Source organism: Nothoprocta perdicaria, unplaced genomic scaffold (assembly GCF_003342845.1).
Source record: "Nothoprocta perdicaria isolate Ctin4 unplaced genomic scaffold, notPer1 scaffold_125, whole genome shotgun sequence".
In the NCBI taxonomy this organism is placed as follows: domain Eukaryota; kingdom Metazoa; phylum Chordata; class Aves; order Tinamiformes; family Tinamidae; genus Nothoprocta; species Nothoprocta perdicaria.
Window position 1 is genome coordinate 241,328 of NW_020454372.1, and position 22,282 is coordinate 263,609.

The following is a 22,282-nucleotide window of genomic DNA, read 5'->3' on the forward strand; positions in this document are numbered from 1 at the left end:
ATAAGGGAGACTCCTTTTACTAATGCTTGGTGTATTGTTAAGTGAAACTGGTTGTGGAGGTTGCATTTGGAATAGATCCATTAATTTATCTTAATTAAGCTTTAAAAATGCCTTTTTAATATTGTTTGAACATTGAAGCAAAGATTTTCAAAACAATGTTTAGTTTTGTAAACTAATGGCAGATGTTAAGTGACTAAGCTCATTTCATCTCATCAGCACTTGATATTTCAAAACTGTAGACGCCGCTGCCTGTGTTCCACTTACTCAAAATCTTGGTTTGAGAATTTYACATCTACTGTAAAATATATTTAATCCTTGTTCTCACCCCTGTAAGAAACATAACTTGAATACATGTAACAGAAATTCTGTGAGCTAATGTGTGGGTAAGAATTTCAGTTAGGAGCCTGAAAATGTATTGGTAGAGCAGACAGACAAGCAGATAATACCAGTTCTTACCTTTGCAGAACTGCCTGGAAATCCTTTGTAGCCATGGTGGACTAGAGGCTGAAAGAAAAGATAAGTGTAATCGAACACTGCATGATGTTGCTACTGATGATTGCAAACATCTCCTAGAAAACTTAAGTAAGTAATACTTGCTGTCGTCACTATATACAAATGTTTTTAATAAAGAACTCGTGGGACACATGAGAAGTACTAAAAAAGGTAGCTGACATTTTTTGTTAGTACAAAATAAGTTTTGTTTCCTAAGTTGTTGTTATTCCCCATTTTGCATATTTTTGGAAGCCATTAAATGACTTATATATTTATATTTTTAAATAATTTGAAAGGTGGTATGTATTGTACACATCTGCAAACATCCATAGTAGGTATTTTTTGAAAGCTGTTACTCTCTTATATAGAATAATAGAATCCTTAAGGTTGGAAGGGACCTCTAGAGATCATCTAGTCCAACCCCACTGCACACCCAGGATCACCTAGACCATGTGGCACAGGGTGGCATCCAAGTGGATTTTGAACATCTCCACAGAAGGAGACTCCACAGCCTCCTTGGGCAGCCTGTTCAGAGCTCTGTCACCCTCACTGTTAAGAAATTTTTCCTATCTTCCTTCCTGCAGAAAAGTCACTAGATGGATAAATACTGTGTTTCTTCAAATTAAGAARATCATATCTTAACCAGGCATGTCCGAACCTGCTTTAAGTAGTTTTATTTGTTGCTTGGTTTTTGTTGAGGGGACTGTTTGTTCTGTTGTTCAAAATGAATCTCAGAGAAAACATCGAGCTATTCCATTTTTTCCAGCATCAGTACTTCTGCCAGAAGACCAGTCTTCTGCCAGAACTTGTCTTCTTCCTTTTTCTGTGTAAGTTTGGCATAAGGAATACCTCAGTATTTCCAGGTAGGATGTCAAAATTGAACAGAGCTGACTGACCTCTTTCCAGGTCTTGGCAGTATATTTTTGAGGTTAGAAATTTGTCTGGGCACCWGCAAGTTCTACATTTCCTATTCCTATGCATAGGCAGAAGTATTGTCTTTGTATAAATATGAATGATATCAGAAGAGCTTCATTGCCCTGTATCAGATGAAAATGTGACTTCTAAGTTCAAAAAGCAAAGCTAAGATAATGTTGGAGTCTTCCAGAATAAGCTGATAGTGTACTTATCTTGTATTTCATAACTARTATCTGAAATGTATTATCCTTGGAGTACAGTTAGTCATTTTCATTTTTCAATCAGTCATTTAAATGATCCGTACAGATTTCAATAAGCTTCTSTGGAATTGTATTCCATTTTTCAAAGAGCAAGCTGTAAAATAATTTAATTAAATCCATTTTCTAGTATGTGTATGTAGCTTCCCTGTTTCTTCTTTTAACATGTTCTCAGTTTATTCTACAGCACAGCAAATTGAATGTACACTTCCAAGAGAATTTTGTGATTTAGATTATTATTTAAAGATATTTCTTTAGGCTTACTGCCTTCTTGACATGCATACTGGAGCTAAAAGCTTCCTTTCTGTATTGATGTTTAAAAATATGCATAACTACAATAAACTGAACGCTAAGAAAACATCTTAGCCCTCTCTCTTTTAATTTATAAGAAAATAGTTTTTAAGGAGGAAATCAATTATTTAAGTTTTGTCTTCTTACTATTTATTAGGTAAATCAYTTTTAAAATGTAATAGTTAGTACTTGGTTGTATGATGTTGACTGTGCTATGCTTTTATGCTGACTGTTTTATACTAGGAATTTTGTAATACCTTTCCTTCACAATATTAAGTCTTATCGGCCTTAAATAGAGTTTTGATTGAGTTTGTAGTTTTTCTTATTTTACCTTTTTATTTTTTAACAGATGCCCTTAACTTACCTGTAAGGATTTCAGTCAGTGGCACTGAACCACCCCATTGTGGTACAGAGGAATTCGATATAGAAAACACAATATGTGCTTTAAATATACGCAAGCAGACATCGTGGGATGATTTTTCAAAAGCAGTGTGTCAGGCAGTGACAACCCATTTTCAGGCAATCACTGCTGATGGATGGAGGAGCCTAGAAGACGTGTCATTTAATAGTGCTGCAGAATCCAGCATTGGCCTGAGTGCAAGCAGTATATTATCTGTCAAACTAGGTATCTACATTGATTTTCTAAAGAAAGGCAAAACTCATCAGGGTTTTCATGAATTTCTGAAAACTTATTCCACAGTTTTAAGTATATTTTAAGCTACTGGTGATAGTTGCCAGATCTGTTATGTCATGACTACATTCATTTAATAAATCATTTTTATACTCAAAGTTACTTTAAGTAGTACTTACTGTAAAGGTACTCCTATACAAAAATAGTAAGTACAAAAAGCTTGGAGGCTTCTGGATCTTTTAAACCTTACAGTAAGAAAGATACTACTTAGAACATTACCTGCATGACAGTGTTATTTAGTTTCAGCTGTGTAGGTGGTTTAATGGATTATGCATTTTAATTTCATCTCCGGGCTGGAGGTCCTAGTTAATTAGTCCTTTACTCAATTCAGCACTCCAGAGAAGAGAACTGTATTACTTGTGGAACAGGACCAGTAAAACAGAAAATTAAATCTGTACAGTCAATCTTGACTGAGTTTCGTAAGCACAGATTGAGCAGAACAACTCAAGGTTTATGTAGCTTCACTTACTAAGGTAAAACAGAAATTTCTTTATAAAGAATCTAAATAATGAAAAAGATGCCTGAAATTGGGAGCTGCTAGCAGTTGTATACAATACAACTTCGTGTGCTTCTTCTTCCAACAAAAAAMCAAAATGCTATTCTTGTTTCACTGGGTGTATTTTCTTGTTTTACCTGAAGTGTAATATGAGTGTCTTACACTTAAATAGTCTTTGCAAGCCTGCCTATTGAACTTCAGTCTTTATCTAGAAGAAAATATCAGTATTATCAGTCTGTACAGTGTGATTTAGTAAGTAGGATTAATTTATTTGTCAAATAGGCATATACATGCAATCTTTGCAGGCAACCAAATAGACTTTGAGTATGCAACACTTTATATATAAACACAATGAATATCTTTATTTATTTTAAACAGGAAACATTTCATGGTCAACGGGCCAGGTTTTTTCCCAACCACCATGGGACTTTTTGAAGAGGAACAGAGCTGAGCATATCACAGTGTTTTTGTTGGGTAATTTTCAATTTGTAATATTCAGTTTTGGACAATAAAACATTTCATTAAATGTATAATTTGAGAATTATTTGCTGCTGTCTTTGTTCATGAGTGTTGTTTGGGCTTCATATACATATATGGTTATTAAAATTATTTAAATTTAAAAAATTCTTTAAAATTTAGAAAATACATTGGCATATAAAAACCTAATACTCTGTAATTATATAATAATAACCATTTTACTTATGTCATAGATCTGGGATACAGCTATATGGTTAAATCTAGATCATAGATCCATGGTTACAGCCATAAATCTGTGTTGCTAGATGAATGCCTTTAATTTCTTCTCCATTTGGATTTGCATTACCTTAATTTTTATGAGGTTACTGTAGATACTGTATAAAAAGCGTGTGCCTATAATAAATGCATATAAACAGGATGATTTTTTAAARTTATTTGATTATCTCTTTAAAAAGGACCTCAAGAAGGCTGTCTAAATAGTGTGACATATGCATCTATGATCCATCTTCAGACACTTCAGAATTACCTCCGCCTTGTAAGTACTTAGCTTGCCTCCCTATGCTATTCATATGTGAAACATTTTTTTAAGAGATGATTAAAAATATTGATCATCTGCTCTATGAAAGAATGTCAAGATTAAAAAAAAAAAATAAAAGGGATGAAAGATACTATTTTAACATAAAGTTCCCTCTTATCCTTCCCCCACCAAATTTAGTCACACAAGGCATTTCTTCTTTAAATAGTTGCCATCTGAGCTACTTAGCAAAATATATTAGAAGCTCTCTGATTATTTCTWTCCAAAGTTATTTCAGTTTTTGCTGGAAATGCAGACCTAGAATAAGTCATTAATATAAGCAGTTGAGACCTGATTTTTGTGGTCAGCTTTGTATATAAATCTGTGACCCTTAGAAGTTATTTAATATCTGCAAATGGAAATAAAATGGAGTAACATGATTTAATTAAGTTTTCACAGCTTATTTGTTTTATCATAGGTAGTCAAATGAGAACTATTTTAAAATCTGCATAAATTATGCTCTATCCTTTGATAGTATTTTATGYTATTAAAATTATAGCTGTGTGCTGTAGGTTTCTGGTATATTCAAAATTCTGCTATTGCACAGTGATTTGACCGTATTCTGTGAAGGCTTATTCATATGCATTGAATTTTTATAGCTGAAGTAATCTTACAGTTAAGATAGTGCAATCCATTTTTATTCTACATATGGGTAACTTACTTAAGTTGAAAGCTAAGGTGAAAATAATGTTAAGCCCTGAGCTTAACACTAACTTACACTAAGGTCATTCTGATTTACATAGTCTAATTCCAAATTCAGGATATATATGTCTGTGACTCTTAAGTGCATCCCTGCTACCTGATCKTTTTCAATATCTTCAATATCTTTCAACGAAAGAATCTTTTCCTGTAGTTTTATAAATTAGGWTCTTAATTGAAAATATTTCAAAGTTGTAGTATACAAAAGCTACCTATTTTGATTATAATATATAAGATTATCAGTAGTAAGGCTTATCAACTTTGACCCCGATCAAGTGCTCTTTGTCACRTCTGGATAAAAACATATCTAGGTCTTTAATTTTCAAGCCTAATTCATTGTCTGTCTTTAGGTTGAACAATACCGCAATGTTATCTTCCATGGGCCAGAAGGAAGTTTGCAAGACTACATAGCACAGCAGATAGCGACCTGCATGAAGGTATTAACACAGCCTAGATGTGTTAATGTGCATGTAAATGTAATGTACAATGTAAATGGAATGCACAAGTAGAGTACAGTAGTTTGAAAACTGAAGTGTGTACCTTTTCAGTAAATCCGCTAATTTTCAACACAGCAAAAACAAGTGGCTGCAGGATCCTCATGTGAAATAGTTAAAGTTGAAGTGGATGCTGGTTTCTCCAAGGAGCAGCTTGCAGAATTGTTCATCAGTAGTGGTAAGATGATTTCAACAGGACTACTTTTGGTAACTTCTGGCCTATTTGTAATGGTAAAAACAAAAGAAATATGTTTAAAATTTTACACAGTGTGTGGCATGTTTTAACAGAACCTATCGTTTTTCAAGTACTTAAGGAATAATGGTAACAGTCTGAGCTGAAATAGAACTAAATGTGATAATTCATTAGGGAGTTCTCTGTGTGGTTGATGCCGTTTATGTAAAACAAATAGTTCATAATACATTTTCTTCTGTCTCGTTCCTTGTTCCCTTTGTTTGTGAGTCTTTAACTGGTTGCAGAAGTTCAGATCTGATTCAGAAAAGAAAATTTATTTTTACTTGATTGTAGCTGTTGTTATAAAAAAAAAACTTTTGAAAAGGTGAATTATAATTATGACCTCTTTGGGAAGCTAAGAAGCAATGAAAAAGTATATGAGAGGTGGACCACTTGCTTTCAATATTTATTTAGTAAATACTTATGTATGRCTCTGAGACCAGTTGTTGGCACAGCAGACAAATTTGACAGACAAGCGTTACTATATGTGTACTGTGACACATCGGGCAAAGGGCAGAGTTGCATTTCTGTTACTGTAAAGTGAATAGTTTTCACAGATAGGAGTAGTCACATGTGAGCTGAAGTCCTCTGATGTGGGTGCTCCACAATTAAATACTCTGAGAGTGGTCAGGAGACTGTACCTTTGAAAGGTCAGGGTGGATATTAGATAACAATGAAAAAATGACAGAAGGCAGAATAGCCAAAAAGGAATGACAAGAACAGGCAGAATAAGTTAGGAATCAGCAGAATGAGGAGAAATGGATCAGACAAAAATAGGAAGAAGAGCAATAATAAAGAAGAGAATAATGCTACAGGTGAGAGGCAAAACAAAATTTTATCTAGAAGGCTTTTTCATATGCAGATTGTATCATATTCTTGCCTGTACCTCATGCATTTGAACTCTTTTTCTTTTTTAGCCATAGTAGTAATCCTGTTGTGTACATATAGTAATAATATAGAAGCTTGAAGAGAAATACTTCTTTCTTCTTAGTATTTTTTAGATTGATTTTGGCTTACGTGTAGTTTTGCAATTTGAAAGCAGTTCTCAGCTGTAGAGCTAATTTTGCCCTTTTGCAGATTTATGTTATTTGTTCCATCCCTATTTTATAAGGGTTAATTTGGGAGGGGATTGGGGAAGGTTGGAAGGGAGGTCAATGAGAAACAAAACCAAAGAGTATAATTTGAATATAATCTTGGTAGCATTCAACCTTTGTCTGGGGAAAAAATACCAGACCTTTCTCTTTTATTATTTTGACTTCTTTCAGATCTCTAGGTTTTAAACCTTTCTCTTCATGCAATAAGTCATTCATCTTAACAATAATATTAATAACAGTTATTTTTAGGAGTTGTTATTATGCTTCACTTTTTGTGAAGGCTGGGCTTTAGGCTCTTGAAACTGGTAAATCTGTTGACACGGGCCCATGTGCTGCAGTGTTGAAACTCTGAGAGAGGCAGAGCTTTGAGATGATCTGCCCTTCCCATTTCTTCTTCCTCAGTATTGACAGACTAGAAATATCAAAAGGACTTTGAATGCCCTAAAGCAAATGGGTTTTATTTGAACAAGCAAAATGTTATGCAGTGTTCAATTCTGTCTGTTAGCTTACTTCCTGATGTTATTTTATTCCATGATAATTTTTTTTTCCAGAAAATCCTGCTAACAGTTTGAAGAATAGCATATATCAGTGATTATTTTTATTTGGCATTTGAGTGTCAYCACATTACTGGAAAAGAAGAAGAGAACATTAGTCAGAATTCAACTACGCTTTGGTTTTTGGCCTGAAGGCCAGAAAACCATTCATGATCCTTTTTATTTACTAGCTTCTGTGCCTCCAGGATTGCTGCTTCTTTTCAAGGCTTGAATCTATCAGCAACATACTGCTCTTAAAAGTTTTTGCTTGCTGTACAGCAGTGTTGCTGGTTGAGTCTCATTTTTCTGCCTTCTGTTTTCCCCATTGTCTGGCTGCATTTTCAGCCCCAGGAGAGTGTTCTCTCCCTCTCTGAATGGTTCCATCAGACCAAGAGGACCATCAGACCAGTCCTATTTAGGACTTGGCAAACAAATACCCATCCTTTCTGTTACTCAACTATATTTACTTAGTAAAACACAACAGTAATACTTATGAAACTGCACATAAATAAATAACATTCTTCAGCTAGTGTTGCTGTAGATAGAGTTGTTGCAAAAATGAGAGAGCCTCTAATCCCAGGTGGTCTCCAGTGGAATTCAGTGAGCCAGAACTTTAAGGAATTTTCATTTGGAAAAATCCTTAGTGCACAGCTTCAGAAAAGGCTTGATACTATTTTTTCTTTTTGTCTTCTGAGACTTTTCATGCAATCTCACATTCCTCTCAAAGAGTCTTCAAAGCTCTCCATGCCCTCTTAGCTTCCAGAAAAGCCTCCCTTGGCTTTGCCTTCCTCCTCAGTAGAATTGAGAGATCTGAAGCCTTTTACTTGATCACTGAGAGTTCCAGCACCAGTGTATCCAGTTCAGGCAAAATCTAAAACTATTAAAAGATGGATCTCCATCCCCCTCACCTTCTAGCACAAATGCCAAGCACAACGCAAGCTATTGCCAAGCTTTAAAGTGTGAAGAAACTTCTATTTTCTGCTAGGGCTCAATCATTTACTTTTCTCCTTCATGTAAACATTRAAGAGTATTAATGATTTAAGAGTATTACAGAAAATGATAAGAAATACAAATAGAGATACTTTTAATCTGCTATCTTTTCTACTGTGTTTATTTTCAGCATGTATTTCCAGCCTTTGTATATGTGAAGAGCAATAGGCATTTATTTTTTTTAATAATAGCTTTCACTTCTTGTTTTCTTACTGTACAAAATAATATTCTTTCAATTGTTTGATTTTATGTTTCTACTTTTAGATGTATTTTGTGGTCTGTCTGCTTCTGTAAAAATGTTAAAAAGGCAAAAATAGTATTTCATTCTCAAGCAGTGGAAAAATATATTTACTTGACTAAAAATGCATTTTCCTAAAGAGACATTAATGTGTTTTTATTGTTGTTTTTTAAATATATTTCAGCCTGTCTGGTCCCTGTTAAACAGCCTACAGTAAGCAAGACAACCATTGTGATTTTAGAAAATCTGGAGAGAGCTTCTTTATCTGAATTACTAGGAGATTTTCTGGCACCTCTTGAGAATCGTAGTTCAGAAAGTCCTTGCACTATTCAAAGAGGTATTTAAAGAATTTGGGATAAAGAATATTTTACTGAATACAAACTGTATTATAATACATACCAAATGGAGAACTTAAAGGAGAAAATTTTCATTAATTAAATATCTATGAATTATTGCAAACCTTGTTGTTTTCAGCCACATATAGCATCATTTCAAGGTTATTTATTTATTTTTCTTTTTCAATTAATTTCAATTAATTAATTTCAATTTCAATATTTCTTGCCTTTATGTAGGATCATTTGGAAACACTGAGTATTTAAGTAAAATGTTTTATGGTTCATTTTTAGCAAATGGAGTTTCTGATGCCTTTTACTTTCATGAGAACTGCTTTTTACTGGGGACAATTGCAAAGTGTCATCTTCATGGCTCTGACCTGCTTGTTCAGCAACATTTCCGTTGGGTCCAGCTTCGGTGGGATGGGGAACCAATGCGTGGCTTGCTTCAGAGGTTTTTAAGAAGAAAAGTTATAAACAAGGTAAGAAAAAATAGAATTGGTTTCAGTATTTTGGCCATCATGAGGTCTACAAAATAGGTACAGTGATAATGTCAAAAGTTGAGCGGATGATTAAGCTCCAGTTCCAGCTGTTCAGAAAATATTCTTTCATTTTTCTGCTGGAAAAAAAAAAAAAAGTGAGAATACTAACTTTGTAAAAAATGTGGGCAAAAACAGAATTGTGGAAGTTTTAAAGTTATTTGGAAGAAGGCAATTCCATTGTGATAGCAGCTATTGCAGCCAGGCAGCGTTGGACATTGGGAGAGGGAATTTAATCAGAACAGCTGCCAAAGAAGATAATCTGGGCAGCAGCGTTTTGGACAGACTTAAAGGAAATTGCTTTAGGAGAAGGAAGAACTGTCAGGATCAAGGAGGCCTTGTCAGGAACAAGAGCATTACTCAGGTTACTTTTTTTCAAATGCATAACTATTTGACTTTCAGTGTTTTTTTATTTTCTTCTGTAAAATGCTTTTTTACTTTTCTCCATGAGCTATAAATATTTAGTAAGCAGAAATCATAATGAGTGTTTGTATGGTTTAGAGTGTGAATGGCTTCCAGAAGCCTGACGAAGGATGGGAGTGGCARTTGTGGACAGGCCAGGAAAGGGGACAGTCGTTCAGGGTCCAGTTTCTTGCAGCTACCACCCTAGTGCTAGAAGGAGATACAGGCCAGAAGACAGTGCAACAAAAGCCTGCAGCASAATTCCCATTCATCCTCTTGAGGAGAAAGGTTGCATTCTCCAACCTCAATTGCAGAATATCTAAAGTGCAGTTGTTTGTACTTGTTTGTGCTTGTTTGTAAAAACAGGAACACTTTGATCCGAGATCTTGCAGCATCAGGGAGAAGGACTATCTTCAGTTGAACACAGGGCAATGGGCAGTAGGAGAAGCAGTGGCAACTTGACTTGATCAAAGAACAAGGTTGGGTCAAACTTATTTTGCCAAACTACCGTGGCTGCCTGAAGCTGCAGGACTGTGTTAGCAGTTGCCATTTTCAGGTTATTTAATTTATCCTAAAAGCAGTCCTCAGTCTCATAGATCAGAGCTTGAGAATTAAGAAGGTTTCTACACCAGACCTGAAGCAAGTAGAGTTTGGGTAATCATCTCATKGAGTTTTTCTGCTCTCTAAAGCTCATAGTGGCTATTTAGAGAGAAATGCCATGTGTCTCTTCCTTTATCTTCCCTAGTTAAGTAATGAATACAAGTGTCTGGGGTGTTAGTACGTTTTACATTTTTTTTTTTTTTTTTATAAATGCATGTGCCGTATGTAATCTCCAATGCCAGTTGGTGTGGGCCTGAAAATAGTAGATTATCATGCTAAAAATAGAAGATTAATCTCAGGCAAAATAAAACTACATTTATCATTTGAACAATCAGCTATTTCAAAGATCCTTGCTCRTTCAGTCTAATACCTTGTTTGTCCTTACCATGTTTTCAAATTAAAAAGATTTTTTTAGTTATTTTAGAAATTTATTTAGAATTTTTATATTTAGGAAGACAGTTTAAATCATTTTCTACAGCAAAATTAAACTGCTTGTAGACTTTGTGTTAACGGTTCAAGAAACTCRGACTTCAGTGCTGGCAAATACTGTCGCTAGTGCATATTTTAATGCCTCCTTTAATTCAGACTGTTCAGAGGATAATCCTAGGATTAGACTGAAGACTTAATTTAGATTTGGATGAGATAGAAGATCTTTTTGGTCAAATAATTTTCCTTTAACAAGCCATGCCAAAAAATGTAAATATTAGAGGACTGCATCTTTCTGTTATTGMTACCAAATGTAAAATCAATACAAGAATCTTTTGAGAATGTGCCTAGGCTGGGTATTCCTGTTCRATAAGCTAACGTGTTCTTTTATATGTCCTATTTATAGATACATATACATTGCATAGGATATGGGAGATGCCTTTGCAATTCTAGTCTTAAACAGCACAGAAAAAATACCAGTACTGCCCAATGTGTCTCCGTTCCTCACAAACAAATAGAAGCATTTCAGTTGAAAATTTAGTTAATTATTTTACTTGTTGTCAGCTGCAGCTTGTGCACAGAGAATTTGTTCCACGGTGCTTTTGTGTGTTGTAATTAAAGATTCAGAAAGTTTAAAAACTTTTTAGTTCTAGGCTGTAGAGGAGCAAACCTGCATCTCCTAGCATGGAAAAAGTTACGCTTAAAAGAATCCCTGAGTGAAGTACTGGGTGCATGGATGGCATTAACCAAAACCACAGCCTGTATTTCATTGCTGCAGGTCGAGCTTTGGTCCACAGAGTGGTCTTATAGACAGTTTTAATAGATGTCTTCTGTTTCCTATTGCTTCAGAAACATTTAATTTTAAAAATAGTGTTGTTTGCCTTTTCCAGATGTGATGTCATAAATGCTAACATTCTCTTTATTTTCAATTAAAGGTACAATGAAAACTTTAAAACTGATCTTTTGGAAATGGGAATTGATAATTCTCTCATGTTAAGAAAAAGACTTTTATGCTTTTACCCAATACCTGTGGTAGTTTTGTCATCTTCATTTAAACAATTGTTTGACAAAAATAGTCCTTTTAAAGCTTTTTTTTCCTCTTTACTGCTGCATTCTACGATACAGGATGTTATAGGTCACTGCACAAAATACGTGAAATATTTATTGAAAAGGAGATATCTTTTATGTGCAGCTAGGGACATGCCATTTAATACAAAAAGAATTCTGTATGCTKGACAAAAGGCTTGATTTAGTTTTTGTTTGTTCCTGATTTTCATAACATTGATATGCTGGTGGTCGGGGGTAACCACCTGCTTCTTGGTGTTTCAAGCATTCTTGGTAGATGTCTCAGATCTTGTCAATCATCTTTTCTTTCTCTCTAGTTCAGGGGCAAAGTTCCTCCTCCGTGCGATCCTGTATGTAAGGTCATAGACTGGATTCTTGCCGTTTGGCACCAGCTCAACTCTTGCTTATCACGTCTAGGAGCACCTGAAGCACTTATGGGGCCAAAACACTTCTTCTCTTGTCCAGTGGTGCCTGGTCATGGCCAAGTGACAGTGAAGTAAGGTTTCTGTTTCCTATTTGACACCGTTAAATGACAGATGCCTATTGTGAATGTATCAACTACATATGTGAAAGTACCTGAGGGGAAAATGTAGGGAGGATGGGGGCAAACTTCCCTCAGTGGTGGCCATTGATAGGACAGGGGGCACAATGGGTACAAGTTGCAACACAGGCAGTTCCATCTCCAGGTGAGGAGGAACTTCCCGTGAAGGTGACAGAGCCCTGGCACAGGCTGCCCAGGGAGGTTGTGGAGTYTCCTTCTCTGGAGGTCTTCAAAACCTGCCTGGATGCCACCCTGTGCCACATGGTCTAGGTGCCCTTGCTGGAGCGGGAGGTTGGACTAGATGATCTCTAGAGGTCCCTTCCAACCTTGAACATTCTGTRATTCTGTGTGATACTTCCCCTCAAACCCATCCATTTGTCCCCAGTGTTATTTTCTGACACGGGAGCTCCAGGTATTACATCTATGGCAAAGGTACAATTCTGCACAGCCCCTTAAGGATTTTGTTCTGTGTACGAGGGAACAAGATTAAACTAAGATTCAGAATTCTGAGCTGGAAGCATTGGTAAAGTTTCCTTTTAAAGTCACACGTGAAGAGAAACCTGGAAAATTGGAATGCTTTTTCACCCATCATTTTTAAGCACACATACAGTTCCAAGGATAAGTTAGCTTCATAAGTAAGGCAGGTGTATATGTTTCAGCTCCTGTGTATCAACGGACCAACAGAACAGTTCAGTTAAGTCAAACGGGCATTTTTGCCTTTTTTTTATATGGATTTCTGCAAAGCTAAAACACAGCAGTATAACCTATAATTTCTTACAGATCTCTTTTGATACAAGCCACATCTTTCAGTCTTATTATCTTGCAAGAGGCATAAGGAGGACAAAAAAAAAAAAAAAAAAAAAAAAAAAAACAGAATTTGGTCTAAAACAGATGATCTCACTATCTGTTTTACTATCTCTTATAGCTTCAAGCTCAGCTTCACTCACTCCTGAAACTACTAACCTTTATCCTTTGAGAACCATAAGCTGTAACAAATAGCATTTATTTATTTCCAAAGATTCCTTTTTTTTCACTCCTGCACTTAAACAGTCTAATACTTATAATCTGTGAAAAAAGAAAAAATCCCTGAAGAGCCTTGTCTCACTGAATCAAATTTTTGTAATCAGACCCAGTCTCTTAGCCAGACAATCTGGAAAATCCTCAGCATCCTGGAAGCACAGTTCACCATAGATCAAATAAACAAAAGCAAAGCGAGGCAGCTGTACGAATAGAAAGCTCTTTTAAGCTGGACAAGTTTAGAAATGGAAGAAGACTATGATCATAACTGAATGGCTGCTTTTTCCCACCATGGCAGCAGATGGCCTAGGAGTGAACATCTGCTGTCATGGACACTTCTCTGTACTCTGGCAAAGGTGAATGTTCTCTTCTTCATGAAGACACATCTTTCTGGGATATTCTGGCTTTTATCRTTAAAATAGAAGGGATATGTTATGTGTCCTTATGTAAAGGAAGAAAAGTATCAGTTGATAAGTAGTTTTTCACATGATTCTGAAAAAAAATAGGTCAAATAATGAATACTAAAAAAAAARAAAAGAGAACTTTTCAATAAAATCACTTCCGCGCTCAAATAGAGTACAGTAAGTAGTCCAAAGTATTTATGCTTCTTGAAAGTACAAAATCCGTTATCCTAAATATAAAAATAGTGTGTTCAATAGTTTGTCCTGAAGCCAAAGAGTTTATTTAGCTATTTATTTTGCTTCTAGGTGGATGTCCAAGTTGTGGAATGCTGTGATAGCTCCCAGAGTTCAAGAAGCAATACTCTCCAGAGCCTCTGTAAAAAGACCATCTGTACCAGGACAAACAATAACCAAAAAAGGTCCTAGCCAAGGCCAACAAGCTGTTGTTAAAGCTGCTCTCAGCATCTTGTTAAATAAAGCTGTTCTACATGGCTGTCCTCTTCCCAGAACAGGTAACAGTGAACAGGCTAAAGGCAAGTAGTTGTACATTGTAATTCCAGTGGGGCTTAAACTGTTCAATGCCTTAAAAAATCAAACAAGAACTAAAGAAATAAAAATAATTTAAAAAAGGCAAACAAAAATCTTCTGCGAAATATAATTTTAGTTATGATGGAAGGWATATGGTTAAAAGTATTTGCTGTCAGTAACCTAACTAGTTGTATGAGCAGCCAAATAAGCAGCATTTGCAACAGTGAGATCTTCTTAACATTGTTCTGTTCTTGTTTCAGAACTAGATAATTATATAGCAGATTTCAAGGGAGGAAATTTCCCTTTATCCATGGTTTCAAACTACAAAAGCAGTGGGAAGAAAAGAGGTGAGAATGCTTCTTGGAGAAAAGTGAGCACAAGTCCTCGCAAAAAATCAGGCCACTTATCCTCCCAGTCGTGGAATAAGCAGGAGACAAATACTGAAGGTAAAGCTTTCCATTTGAATTCTGAAAAGTGATCTCATTCCAAAAACAATAAAGAGGTAGGGAGGAGAGTTCAGCTGGGTAGATGTGAATCTAAATTATTTTCATTTCGTTAATTAAAAATTCTAAATAAAACGGCATTTGTTTTTATGTTTGCTGGAAAAATTGTTCACATTTGTTATAATTATTTCTTTGTGACTGAGGCGGTTAGTTAATTCTTTCTTTGTTTGTACTAATGCTTTTCCTGTTTCATAATGGAGTGGGCTGTGGCGGAGGTGATGAGAAACTCAACAGTGGTTTTACCTCGTGTGACCTGGAACAGTGCTCTGTCATTCCTCTTCCCACTCCTGGAGGAAAGGAAGCTTCATTTGTGTAGAGTTTCCCTCCTCCATCTCTCAATTCTGCACTTTATTTACAGGACACACAGAAAAGTATTCTTTYTACATGTACTTTGTCTTCATTTCACAGTTATACTGCCTAAAATAAATGCATCCTCACACATTACACATCCATTGTTCTGTCATTTTAGGTTAGATGAAGGAAACTATTTAGAACTCCTGGAGTGGAAGGAAGATCTTTAAGTTGAAGATTTTTGTTTGTTTTTCATTTTGCAAAAGATACACGTGAAAAATGCTGTGTATCAAAAGATGCTGCAATTTTTTTAATAGGCTGCCGGTTGATATTAAGTACATTGCTTGGTGAGAAGAGTTAATATGATGGCATTGTGCATGTACATGAATGTGGTGGTAGTAYTATTAGTAACTGACACTTTTGAAATATCTTTTCATCTCAGCATCATAACCCATCAGCAGTTTAGTACKAGATAATGTGCAGTAGGATACAGTAATATTTGGGTATCTGCAGCAGGAATGAACATTCTTTACCATATACTTCTGTCTAGTTACAAAACTTTAAGAGTGCCATATCCACCTGCTGCATCCATCAGCAGGCTTCTAGGAGACACAATCAAATGGGTTATTTTGCTTTCATAAAATGGTTAGGGAGACAAGAATAAGAAAGGGTTATAGAGAGATTTTATTTGTTTGTTTGGTTTCAGTGTTTTAAGGACAGTATGATTCCAGCTTCAGTAACCTCATATAAAGAAGGGACTGATGCCTGGTACTTTTTACTGTTAAATAGAGCTGTTCATTTCCTCAGCTCGCTCTGAAAGGACAGAGTGCTTTTTCTGGCTTGCAGCACTGATGTCCCACTTTTGCTTCCTAGTTCTCCATTTGAATTCTGAACAAACCTAATCCTGCTTGAGATCCATGAGAACTAAAGAGCACTGAAGAGATCCAAGAGAACTAAAGTATCTTGTCCTCAGAGAGGCTCTTGGCCTTCGGATAATATCAGGGGGTACCCAGATACTCCCAAAGTTATTTGGGGATAAAGTAGTAAAAAACCAGGATGGTGAATTTGACTTTAAGAGCCTTTAAGACCTTTCACTTCTGACTAGCAGAATCAAATATTTTTTTCTGATAAGAAGTATGAGAAAAATCCCTGATTTTTCCTGACTTGCTGATAGCAATTTCTACTTGAGAGAACCAACRGGTGTGATTTAAGTGCCACGCTCAGAAGCTCACGTGCTGTTTTCCACARCAGAGCTCATGGGCTTCCACAGAAGCTCTTGGGCTGTTCCCACTTGGCCCTAGAGCTAATCTGAACTATTTCAAGGGATGTATTTTGATCTTTGACGGAGCCTACTGATGCAATAATCCTGCAAACGTGAATGTGTTTTCCATGTTCATAACAGATTTTGGACAGAAGAATTTGGCACGCACTGTAACACACTAAAAGTCAGTGTTTCTTTTGTGCAGGTGTGAAGGCTAAGACGATGTTACAACCAAACTGTAAAAAAAGGACTGTCTCCTCCAAGTAAGTTATAATCTCTTTTATTTTTAACACTTAGCAAATTTTATTGTAAATCAGAACATTATCTTGAATAGATTGAAGGTTTTGTATTTGATAGTGTTTTGGCTCCACACCTCTTGAGATAAATAATGCTTTTTAATTCTCCTTTCAAGGAGAAGATAATATTCGAGTCCTTTCACATAATTTTAGAATGCATTTTAGTAGTTCTGACSTTGCAGCAATGCATGTTCTTTATGTATCAGAATAGACTATGACTTAAGAGTATTATGTAAAACTTTTATTTTTCTGTGAAAAGCCAATCTTATGTTGTTTTTTTTTTTTTTCCCTGTAGTTATATTTAAAGAAAAAGGTCTTCTGGTTCTGTTAGCTTACTGAATAGCAATTCAAAATTATATGGTATATGCACATTAGTCTAAGTGATACTGAGTTTCTCAGAGAAGTTGGTGAATTAGCCAGAGGGAAGTATATTGGAGACTTCACTTCCAATMTGAAACTTGGACTCCACCATATTCACCAGCATACATAAAATAGTTTTGTTTACAGTATGCTTTTTTTTTCCCCTTTAAAACTCAAGTGGTCCTAACTAAAGTCCAGAAAAGGGGAGAGAAGTAAGATTAAGAGAGCAGGTTTTAAATATGTAGTTAGCAAAGTATCCACTGTTAGAATTTTAGAGAGACTACTCTAGAGTACAGAGAGTAGGACAGAAAATATGATATAACAAGTATTGCTGACAATAAATTAGATGTTTCTTTCTTTCCTGGAAAAAGTCATTTTGAAAGAATTAGCTCTTTTCCAGAAGTACATAATACGTTTTTTTATTCTCTATCCTAGTCTAATTTTAATTGTTTGCTCTCTTGGTTTTGTTTTGGTTTTTTTCCTAGATCTTCAGACAATGACAAAACCTTAAATCTAGAGCAAAGGCTGTCCCTAGGTTCTGATGATGAGGTAGATCTAGTGCAAGAACTTCAAAGTATGTGTTCCAGCAAATCRGAGCCTGATATAAGCAAGGTAAACACCGGGTGTTTAATAATTTACATCATTAGAATATACAACTGTTTGGTGTATATTTTAAATACATTTTTAATTTTCAAGTGCTGCATGAAGAAAATTATTCAGTTATTTTGAAATTAGCCAAAGTCAATAAGTAATAAATTATGGATTTGAGGGTGGGTGTGCTGGTTATGTTATTTCAAATTGCGCCTTGAGTGTCTTGTTGTGTGTGTGTGTGTGATATATATATGTATATATATATATGTATATATATATGTATATATATATCTTGCAGAGGAGGCTCAAATTTATGCATCATATATGTTAGAGCCAATAACTTGCGCTGCATTATTGTTCTCCATCTTTTCATGTTATCTCTTTTTCTCTTGGGAAACCATTCTACAGTCTTAAAAAAAGAAAGTTCATCCCAATATTCATTGCGTATTTGCCCTGTTTAATATAATCCCATTAGTCATCACAGAAAGTTTAAAGCCATACATCTATGTAAGGGATATTGAGTTTTGCTCTCCTGAGTAAGAAAGAATGAATGCAATTGGCAGCAGAAATTGGCCAATTTCTTTCCTTTCTTTTTAGTGGCAGAAGCAGGTTCTATATGTGGGGTAGGGAAAGGAGGCTGCCAAGAGTCATGTGGGACAAAGATCTAATCTGGATTGGCATCTGGGTAGCTATAGGGGGCCTATTGGAGCAGAAGGTGAAGGCTTGAATCTCTCACTTCCGTAACAGAAAGCATCCAGACATTCCTATTTATTCTTTGCCTTTCCCTTTTCTTAGCCCATGACAGCAGTCTGTGTCCACCCTGGGGTAGCTGGTCCGTGTCTTCTCACACATGGACTAAGCAAGTGGTCTTCTCCAGTCCTGGGCTATTGTCTGCTCAGGCTGTGCATTATGGGCTCTGGGATCTCCCTGGACCACAGTTCATTAAGTTTTACTCTGTGCATTCTGCTTATTCTTAGAAGTTAGCCAAGTTTTAATTAAAGAAAAAATGAGATGCTCRGAAAGAATTTTTAAAAAATAAATAAATAAACCTTTCACCTAAATCCTTTGTAAAGTGGTTTTTCTTTCAGTCCTTGCAGACCATGAGTCACATGTATAAAAGTTGGCCAGCTAATCCCTAGTCAGTTAGCAGAGATTTACTGTATCTCTCCTTCAGAGAATGGGATATGTTTAAAGAAATGGTAACCAACTTAAATTTGTTTTAATAACCTGTAAAATATAATACTGGGTTGCTGACAATTCAAGGAAACGTGGGTTAGATAAGGAAGAGAATAGATGTCACTGTCTTTTGTTCAGTTTCCTCATCATGGGTGGAACCATCCACGATTGGAATTTCTGCTGCTGATTCCCTAGCTGCCTAGCAGAGGCTTCTCTAAGGTGCTGCTGCATGTTGTGCTTTTTGTGACCCAATTTCAGGCTGGCATCAAAATGAGCCCTTCCACTCTCTATTTTGCCCTTTCTCTGTATGTTCCTGTTGCCTCTAGTATGTTGAGATTGAACATTTTGCAATTTTACAGTGAATTGGGTCAGCTTTCCCCAGCATAAAACATGCAGTTTTCAGAGGCAAGAGAAAGCTGATCATACAAGATCTGCTGGTGCTTGGTCACTAGCATTGATGGAAAATAGGATGAAAGAAACATATGGTAGGAGGAGAATAGGATMACTTCTTTGGAGGACATCCCTTGAGGCAGATAATATTCAATGTGAAACTGCCCTTTAACGCCACTGAATGTACTGCCTGGGAAATGACAGTAGCCAATATTAAGTCAATCTCTTTGCTACTTCCCCAAGAGTAAAGATATATTGATCATTCTTCAGGTATTTGTACATTGCATGGAGCAGAAATTATATGTCAGTCAAGCCAAGACTCCGAAACTTGGCAAGCTGAGATAATTTGTGCTGTGAGTGATAAAAAAAAAAAAAAAAAAAAAAAAATCACTATTTTCTCATTTTAGATTGCAGATTCTAAGGATGAGCTATTGATGTTCAATAGCTCCCAGAACAATCCTGTATATTCAGCAAGTGATACCAACTCAAGTGAAACAGCATCACAAAAGGTAGGTGAACGGCTGTCAAGGTAGGGACAGAGAACATGCCTAAAGTTTCACTAAAATCCAAACTCCTGAACGAATCCAAAAGAATGAGTGCTGCAGTGCCTCATTTATTGCAAGAATAAGTCATTATTATGAAGGGTATGATTCTTAGAAAACTTACTGGACGTGCTATGCCAAGTTTTATTGCATTTGCCTCAGTGGAAACTGAAGATTTAGCAAACAGTGGATACACTGGCTCACAGTTTTTGTTTACAGAAAACCATCTCCCTAGGCTAGCTATTGTTAACATTCCTTCAACAGTAAAAGTTATTTGCATCATATTTTTACAGAGATGAAAGCTCTAAAATGCCCATTTTCAATATTTTTTTTTAATGCTTAAAACTATTTAATGTTTGTAAAARTTCAAAGCAGTTTTTAAAAAAATCTTAATGTGAAAATGCTTATGGTTTATTTTTGTACCATCTTTCATCATGATTACTCATATATGATTTCAAGCCACAGTTTTGGGGAGGATTTTTATATAAGTAGAATTGAGCTGCTCTGACTACAAAACTCTCTCACCAGTAGAAATTTTGAGAAGATACGRTATTACCAGAATTTGTAAATGGAAGGATTTCCCTTTTCTAAAAAGGTTATGTCTGCTTTCCTCCCTAACTAATGTAATAATTGCTTTCTCTCTTTTTTCATTTTCCCTTTTCTGTCTTGCTCCTCTGGAGTACTGAACCAGGAGAGGGCTTCCCAGTGCACAGCTCATGTGCCCTTAGCCAGCTCAGAGCCTGCCATGCAAGTTCCCTCAGAAGCACTAGTATCTCTGAAGGACAATCCAGACCCTTTTATCTGATTGTGATAAATTGTTTTCTGGAGCTAGTCTCTCTTTCCTTAACTAAGAAGAGAAGATACCTAGAAAATAGTTTTATTGTGCACATAAGCCTTGAAGAGCTAATGGTGGGTGAGATGACTTATTGTCCTTACTGTATCTATTCATATTCAGATATTTTAAAAGTTAGATTATTTTCTGTAATCTGTAATTTTACCTAAAGTCCAGAAAGTAATCTCCACTGAATGGAAACAATTTTAACTTTACAATTTTAACCTTTAAACCTTGAGTAGGGCTTGCTTACCTTGCTCAATACTTAATTACTTAGACTAAAACTTAATTAGTAATTACTTTTCAGTGTTTCTCTAAACATATTAATTAGAAACATTGCAGATCAGAGCTTCACCTAGTAGCAATATAGCTTGTATCACATAGTACCATTGTAGCCTATATAATTTGATAAATTTGCTGAGCTGTTCATTCCTAATGTAAATTTTTTTCGAAGTATTATTTTTCCTCCTTCAAACTCCTTTTCAGTAAGAAATATTGGCTAAAATAAGGGAAATGCAATCCAAGGGTCTACTACAGGGGAAAGAGGTCTAACAGACTGRCAGGGTTTTTTTTCTAGATTTAGTCATTACTTAATGTGACCAAGGTGTGGCAAAGAAAGTTTATGTATAGACAGAAAAAATACAACAAATTTATCAAAAATGTAGAAGGGAGTCTGAATTTAGGAATTTGGGACTAAAAGTCAAGATTTAGAGGCAATTGTGTATGCTGGAAAATCTCCTCTCTCAGGGAGTGTTGGATATTAGAAAAGACTCTTTCTCCAAAAGTAAATAGAATTATATAGGCAACAGAAACAGACTTAATAATGCATGGCCAGAGAAGATAATCTTATCATGAGGAATGTGAGAAATAATTTTAAATACTGTTTTGACTGTTTGGAAAAAAAATAAAGTTTTCAAGCATGTGAAGGAAAAAAGAGAACAATGATGAGAGATTTAAAAAAAAAAAAAAAAAAAAAAAAAAAAAAGCTGTGACATGCGACCCAAAGGAATATGTAGAGTTAAGGATGATAATAACAAATAGACAATGATAATAGTTGGGTTTCATGCCACCAATCTTTAAATTAAAAGCAGTAGCTGATGCTGAAAATGAACATGTGTTTTAATAGAGCTTCTCAGAGAGTGATTTAGATGAAGCTGAAACTGAAAGCTTGTGAAAAGAGGCATCTCTTGTGAAAGGTATATATATCAGTGACCATTATCAAACGGTCTTTCTCCTTGACTGTAAAGAAACAAAAGGTGACAACATATCTGAGTTTGGCACATCGGGTGCCAAATTTGGGTGCACCTGAATTTCAGTGGGGTGAATCCAGTTTTTAATAATGTAGCTCACAAGTGTACATAACTTGAGAGGCTGAAATCATATTTATAATAAAATCTGTAATAAATATAAGGGTGTCATTAAACTGTAGGAAGCTATAACTAAAAAGCATTCTGTGGGGGAGGGAGTGTTTGGTTTTTTCAGGTCTAACTGCAATAATTGTTTATTCAGATAAAAATCTTTCTTTTACTCATAGGATGGAATCCGTCCTCTCAGCAGCAGTCGAACTGTGGAAAGCAGCAACAGTAAATCAAAGACAGAGTTGGGTGTTTCAAGGGTTAAATCTTTTCTTCCTGTGCCTAGGAGTAAAGTCACCCAGCCTTCTMAGAATACTAAAAAAAAGCAGCAGCAGTAATACAAGGCAAATAGCGGCAGATA

The 22,282-nt window shown here is 35.6% G+C and overlaps 1 protein-coding gene across 1 annotated transcript in view; it reads left to right on the top strand.

Moving 5' to 3' along the window:
• Positions 1 to 22,282, top strand: part of CTTNBP2 (cortactin binding protein 2) — a 78,200-nt gene extending 55,918 nt beyond the window's left edge. The window contains exons 9-23 of the mRNA XM_026033220.1: positions 465 to 582; positions 2,305 to 2,580; positions 3,521 to 3,616; positions 4,075 to 4,154; positions 5,243 to 5,329; positions 5,465 to 5,564; positions 8,658 to 8,810; positions 9,100 to 9,287; positions 12,155 to 12,333; positions 14,103 to 14,308; positions 14,585 to 14,770; positions 16,585 to 16,642; positions 17,521 to 17,647; positions 19,600 to 19,701; positions 22,101 to 22,282. Coding sequence (XP_025889005.1) covers positions 465 to 582; positions 2,305 to 2,580; positions 3,521 to 3,616; positions 4,075 to 4,154; positions 5,243 to 5,329; positions 5,465 to 5,564; positions 8,658 to 8,810; positions 9,100 to 9,287; positions 12,155 to 12,333; positions 14,103 to 14,308; positions 14,585 to 14,770; positions 16,585 to 16,642; positions 17,521 to 17,647; positions 19,600 to 19,701; positions 22,101 to 22,259 — 2,115 coding nt within the window. The 3' untranslated portion in view covers positions 22,260 to 22,282. The remainder of the gene's footprint in view (positions 1 to 464; positions 583 to 2,304; positions 2,581 to 3,520; positions 3,617 to 4,074; positions 4,155 to 5,242; positions 5,330 to 5,464; positions 5,565 to 8,657; positions 8,811 to 9,099; positions 9,288 to 12,154; positions 12,334 to 14,102; positions 14,309 to 14,584; positions 14,771 to 16,584; positions 16,643 to 17,520; positions 17,648 to 19,599; positions 19,702 to 22,100) is intronic.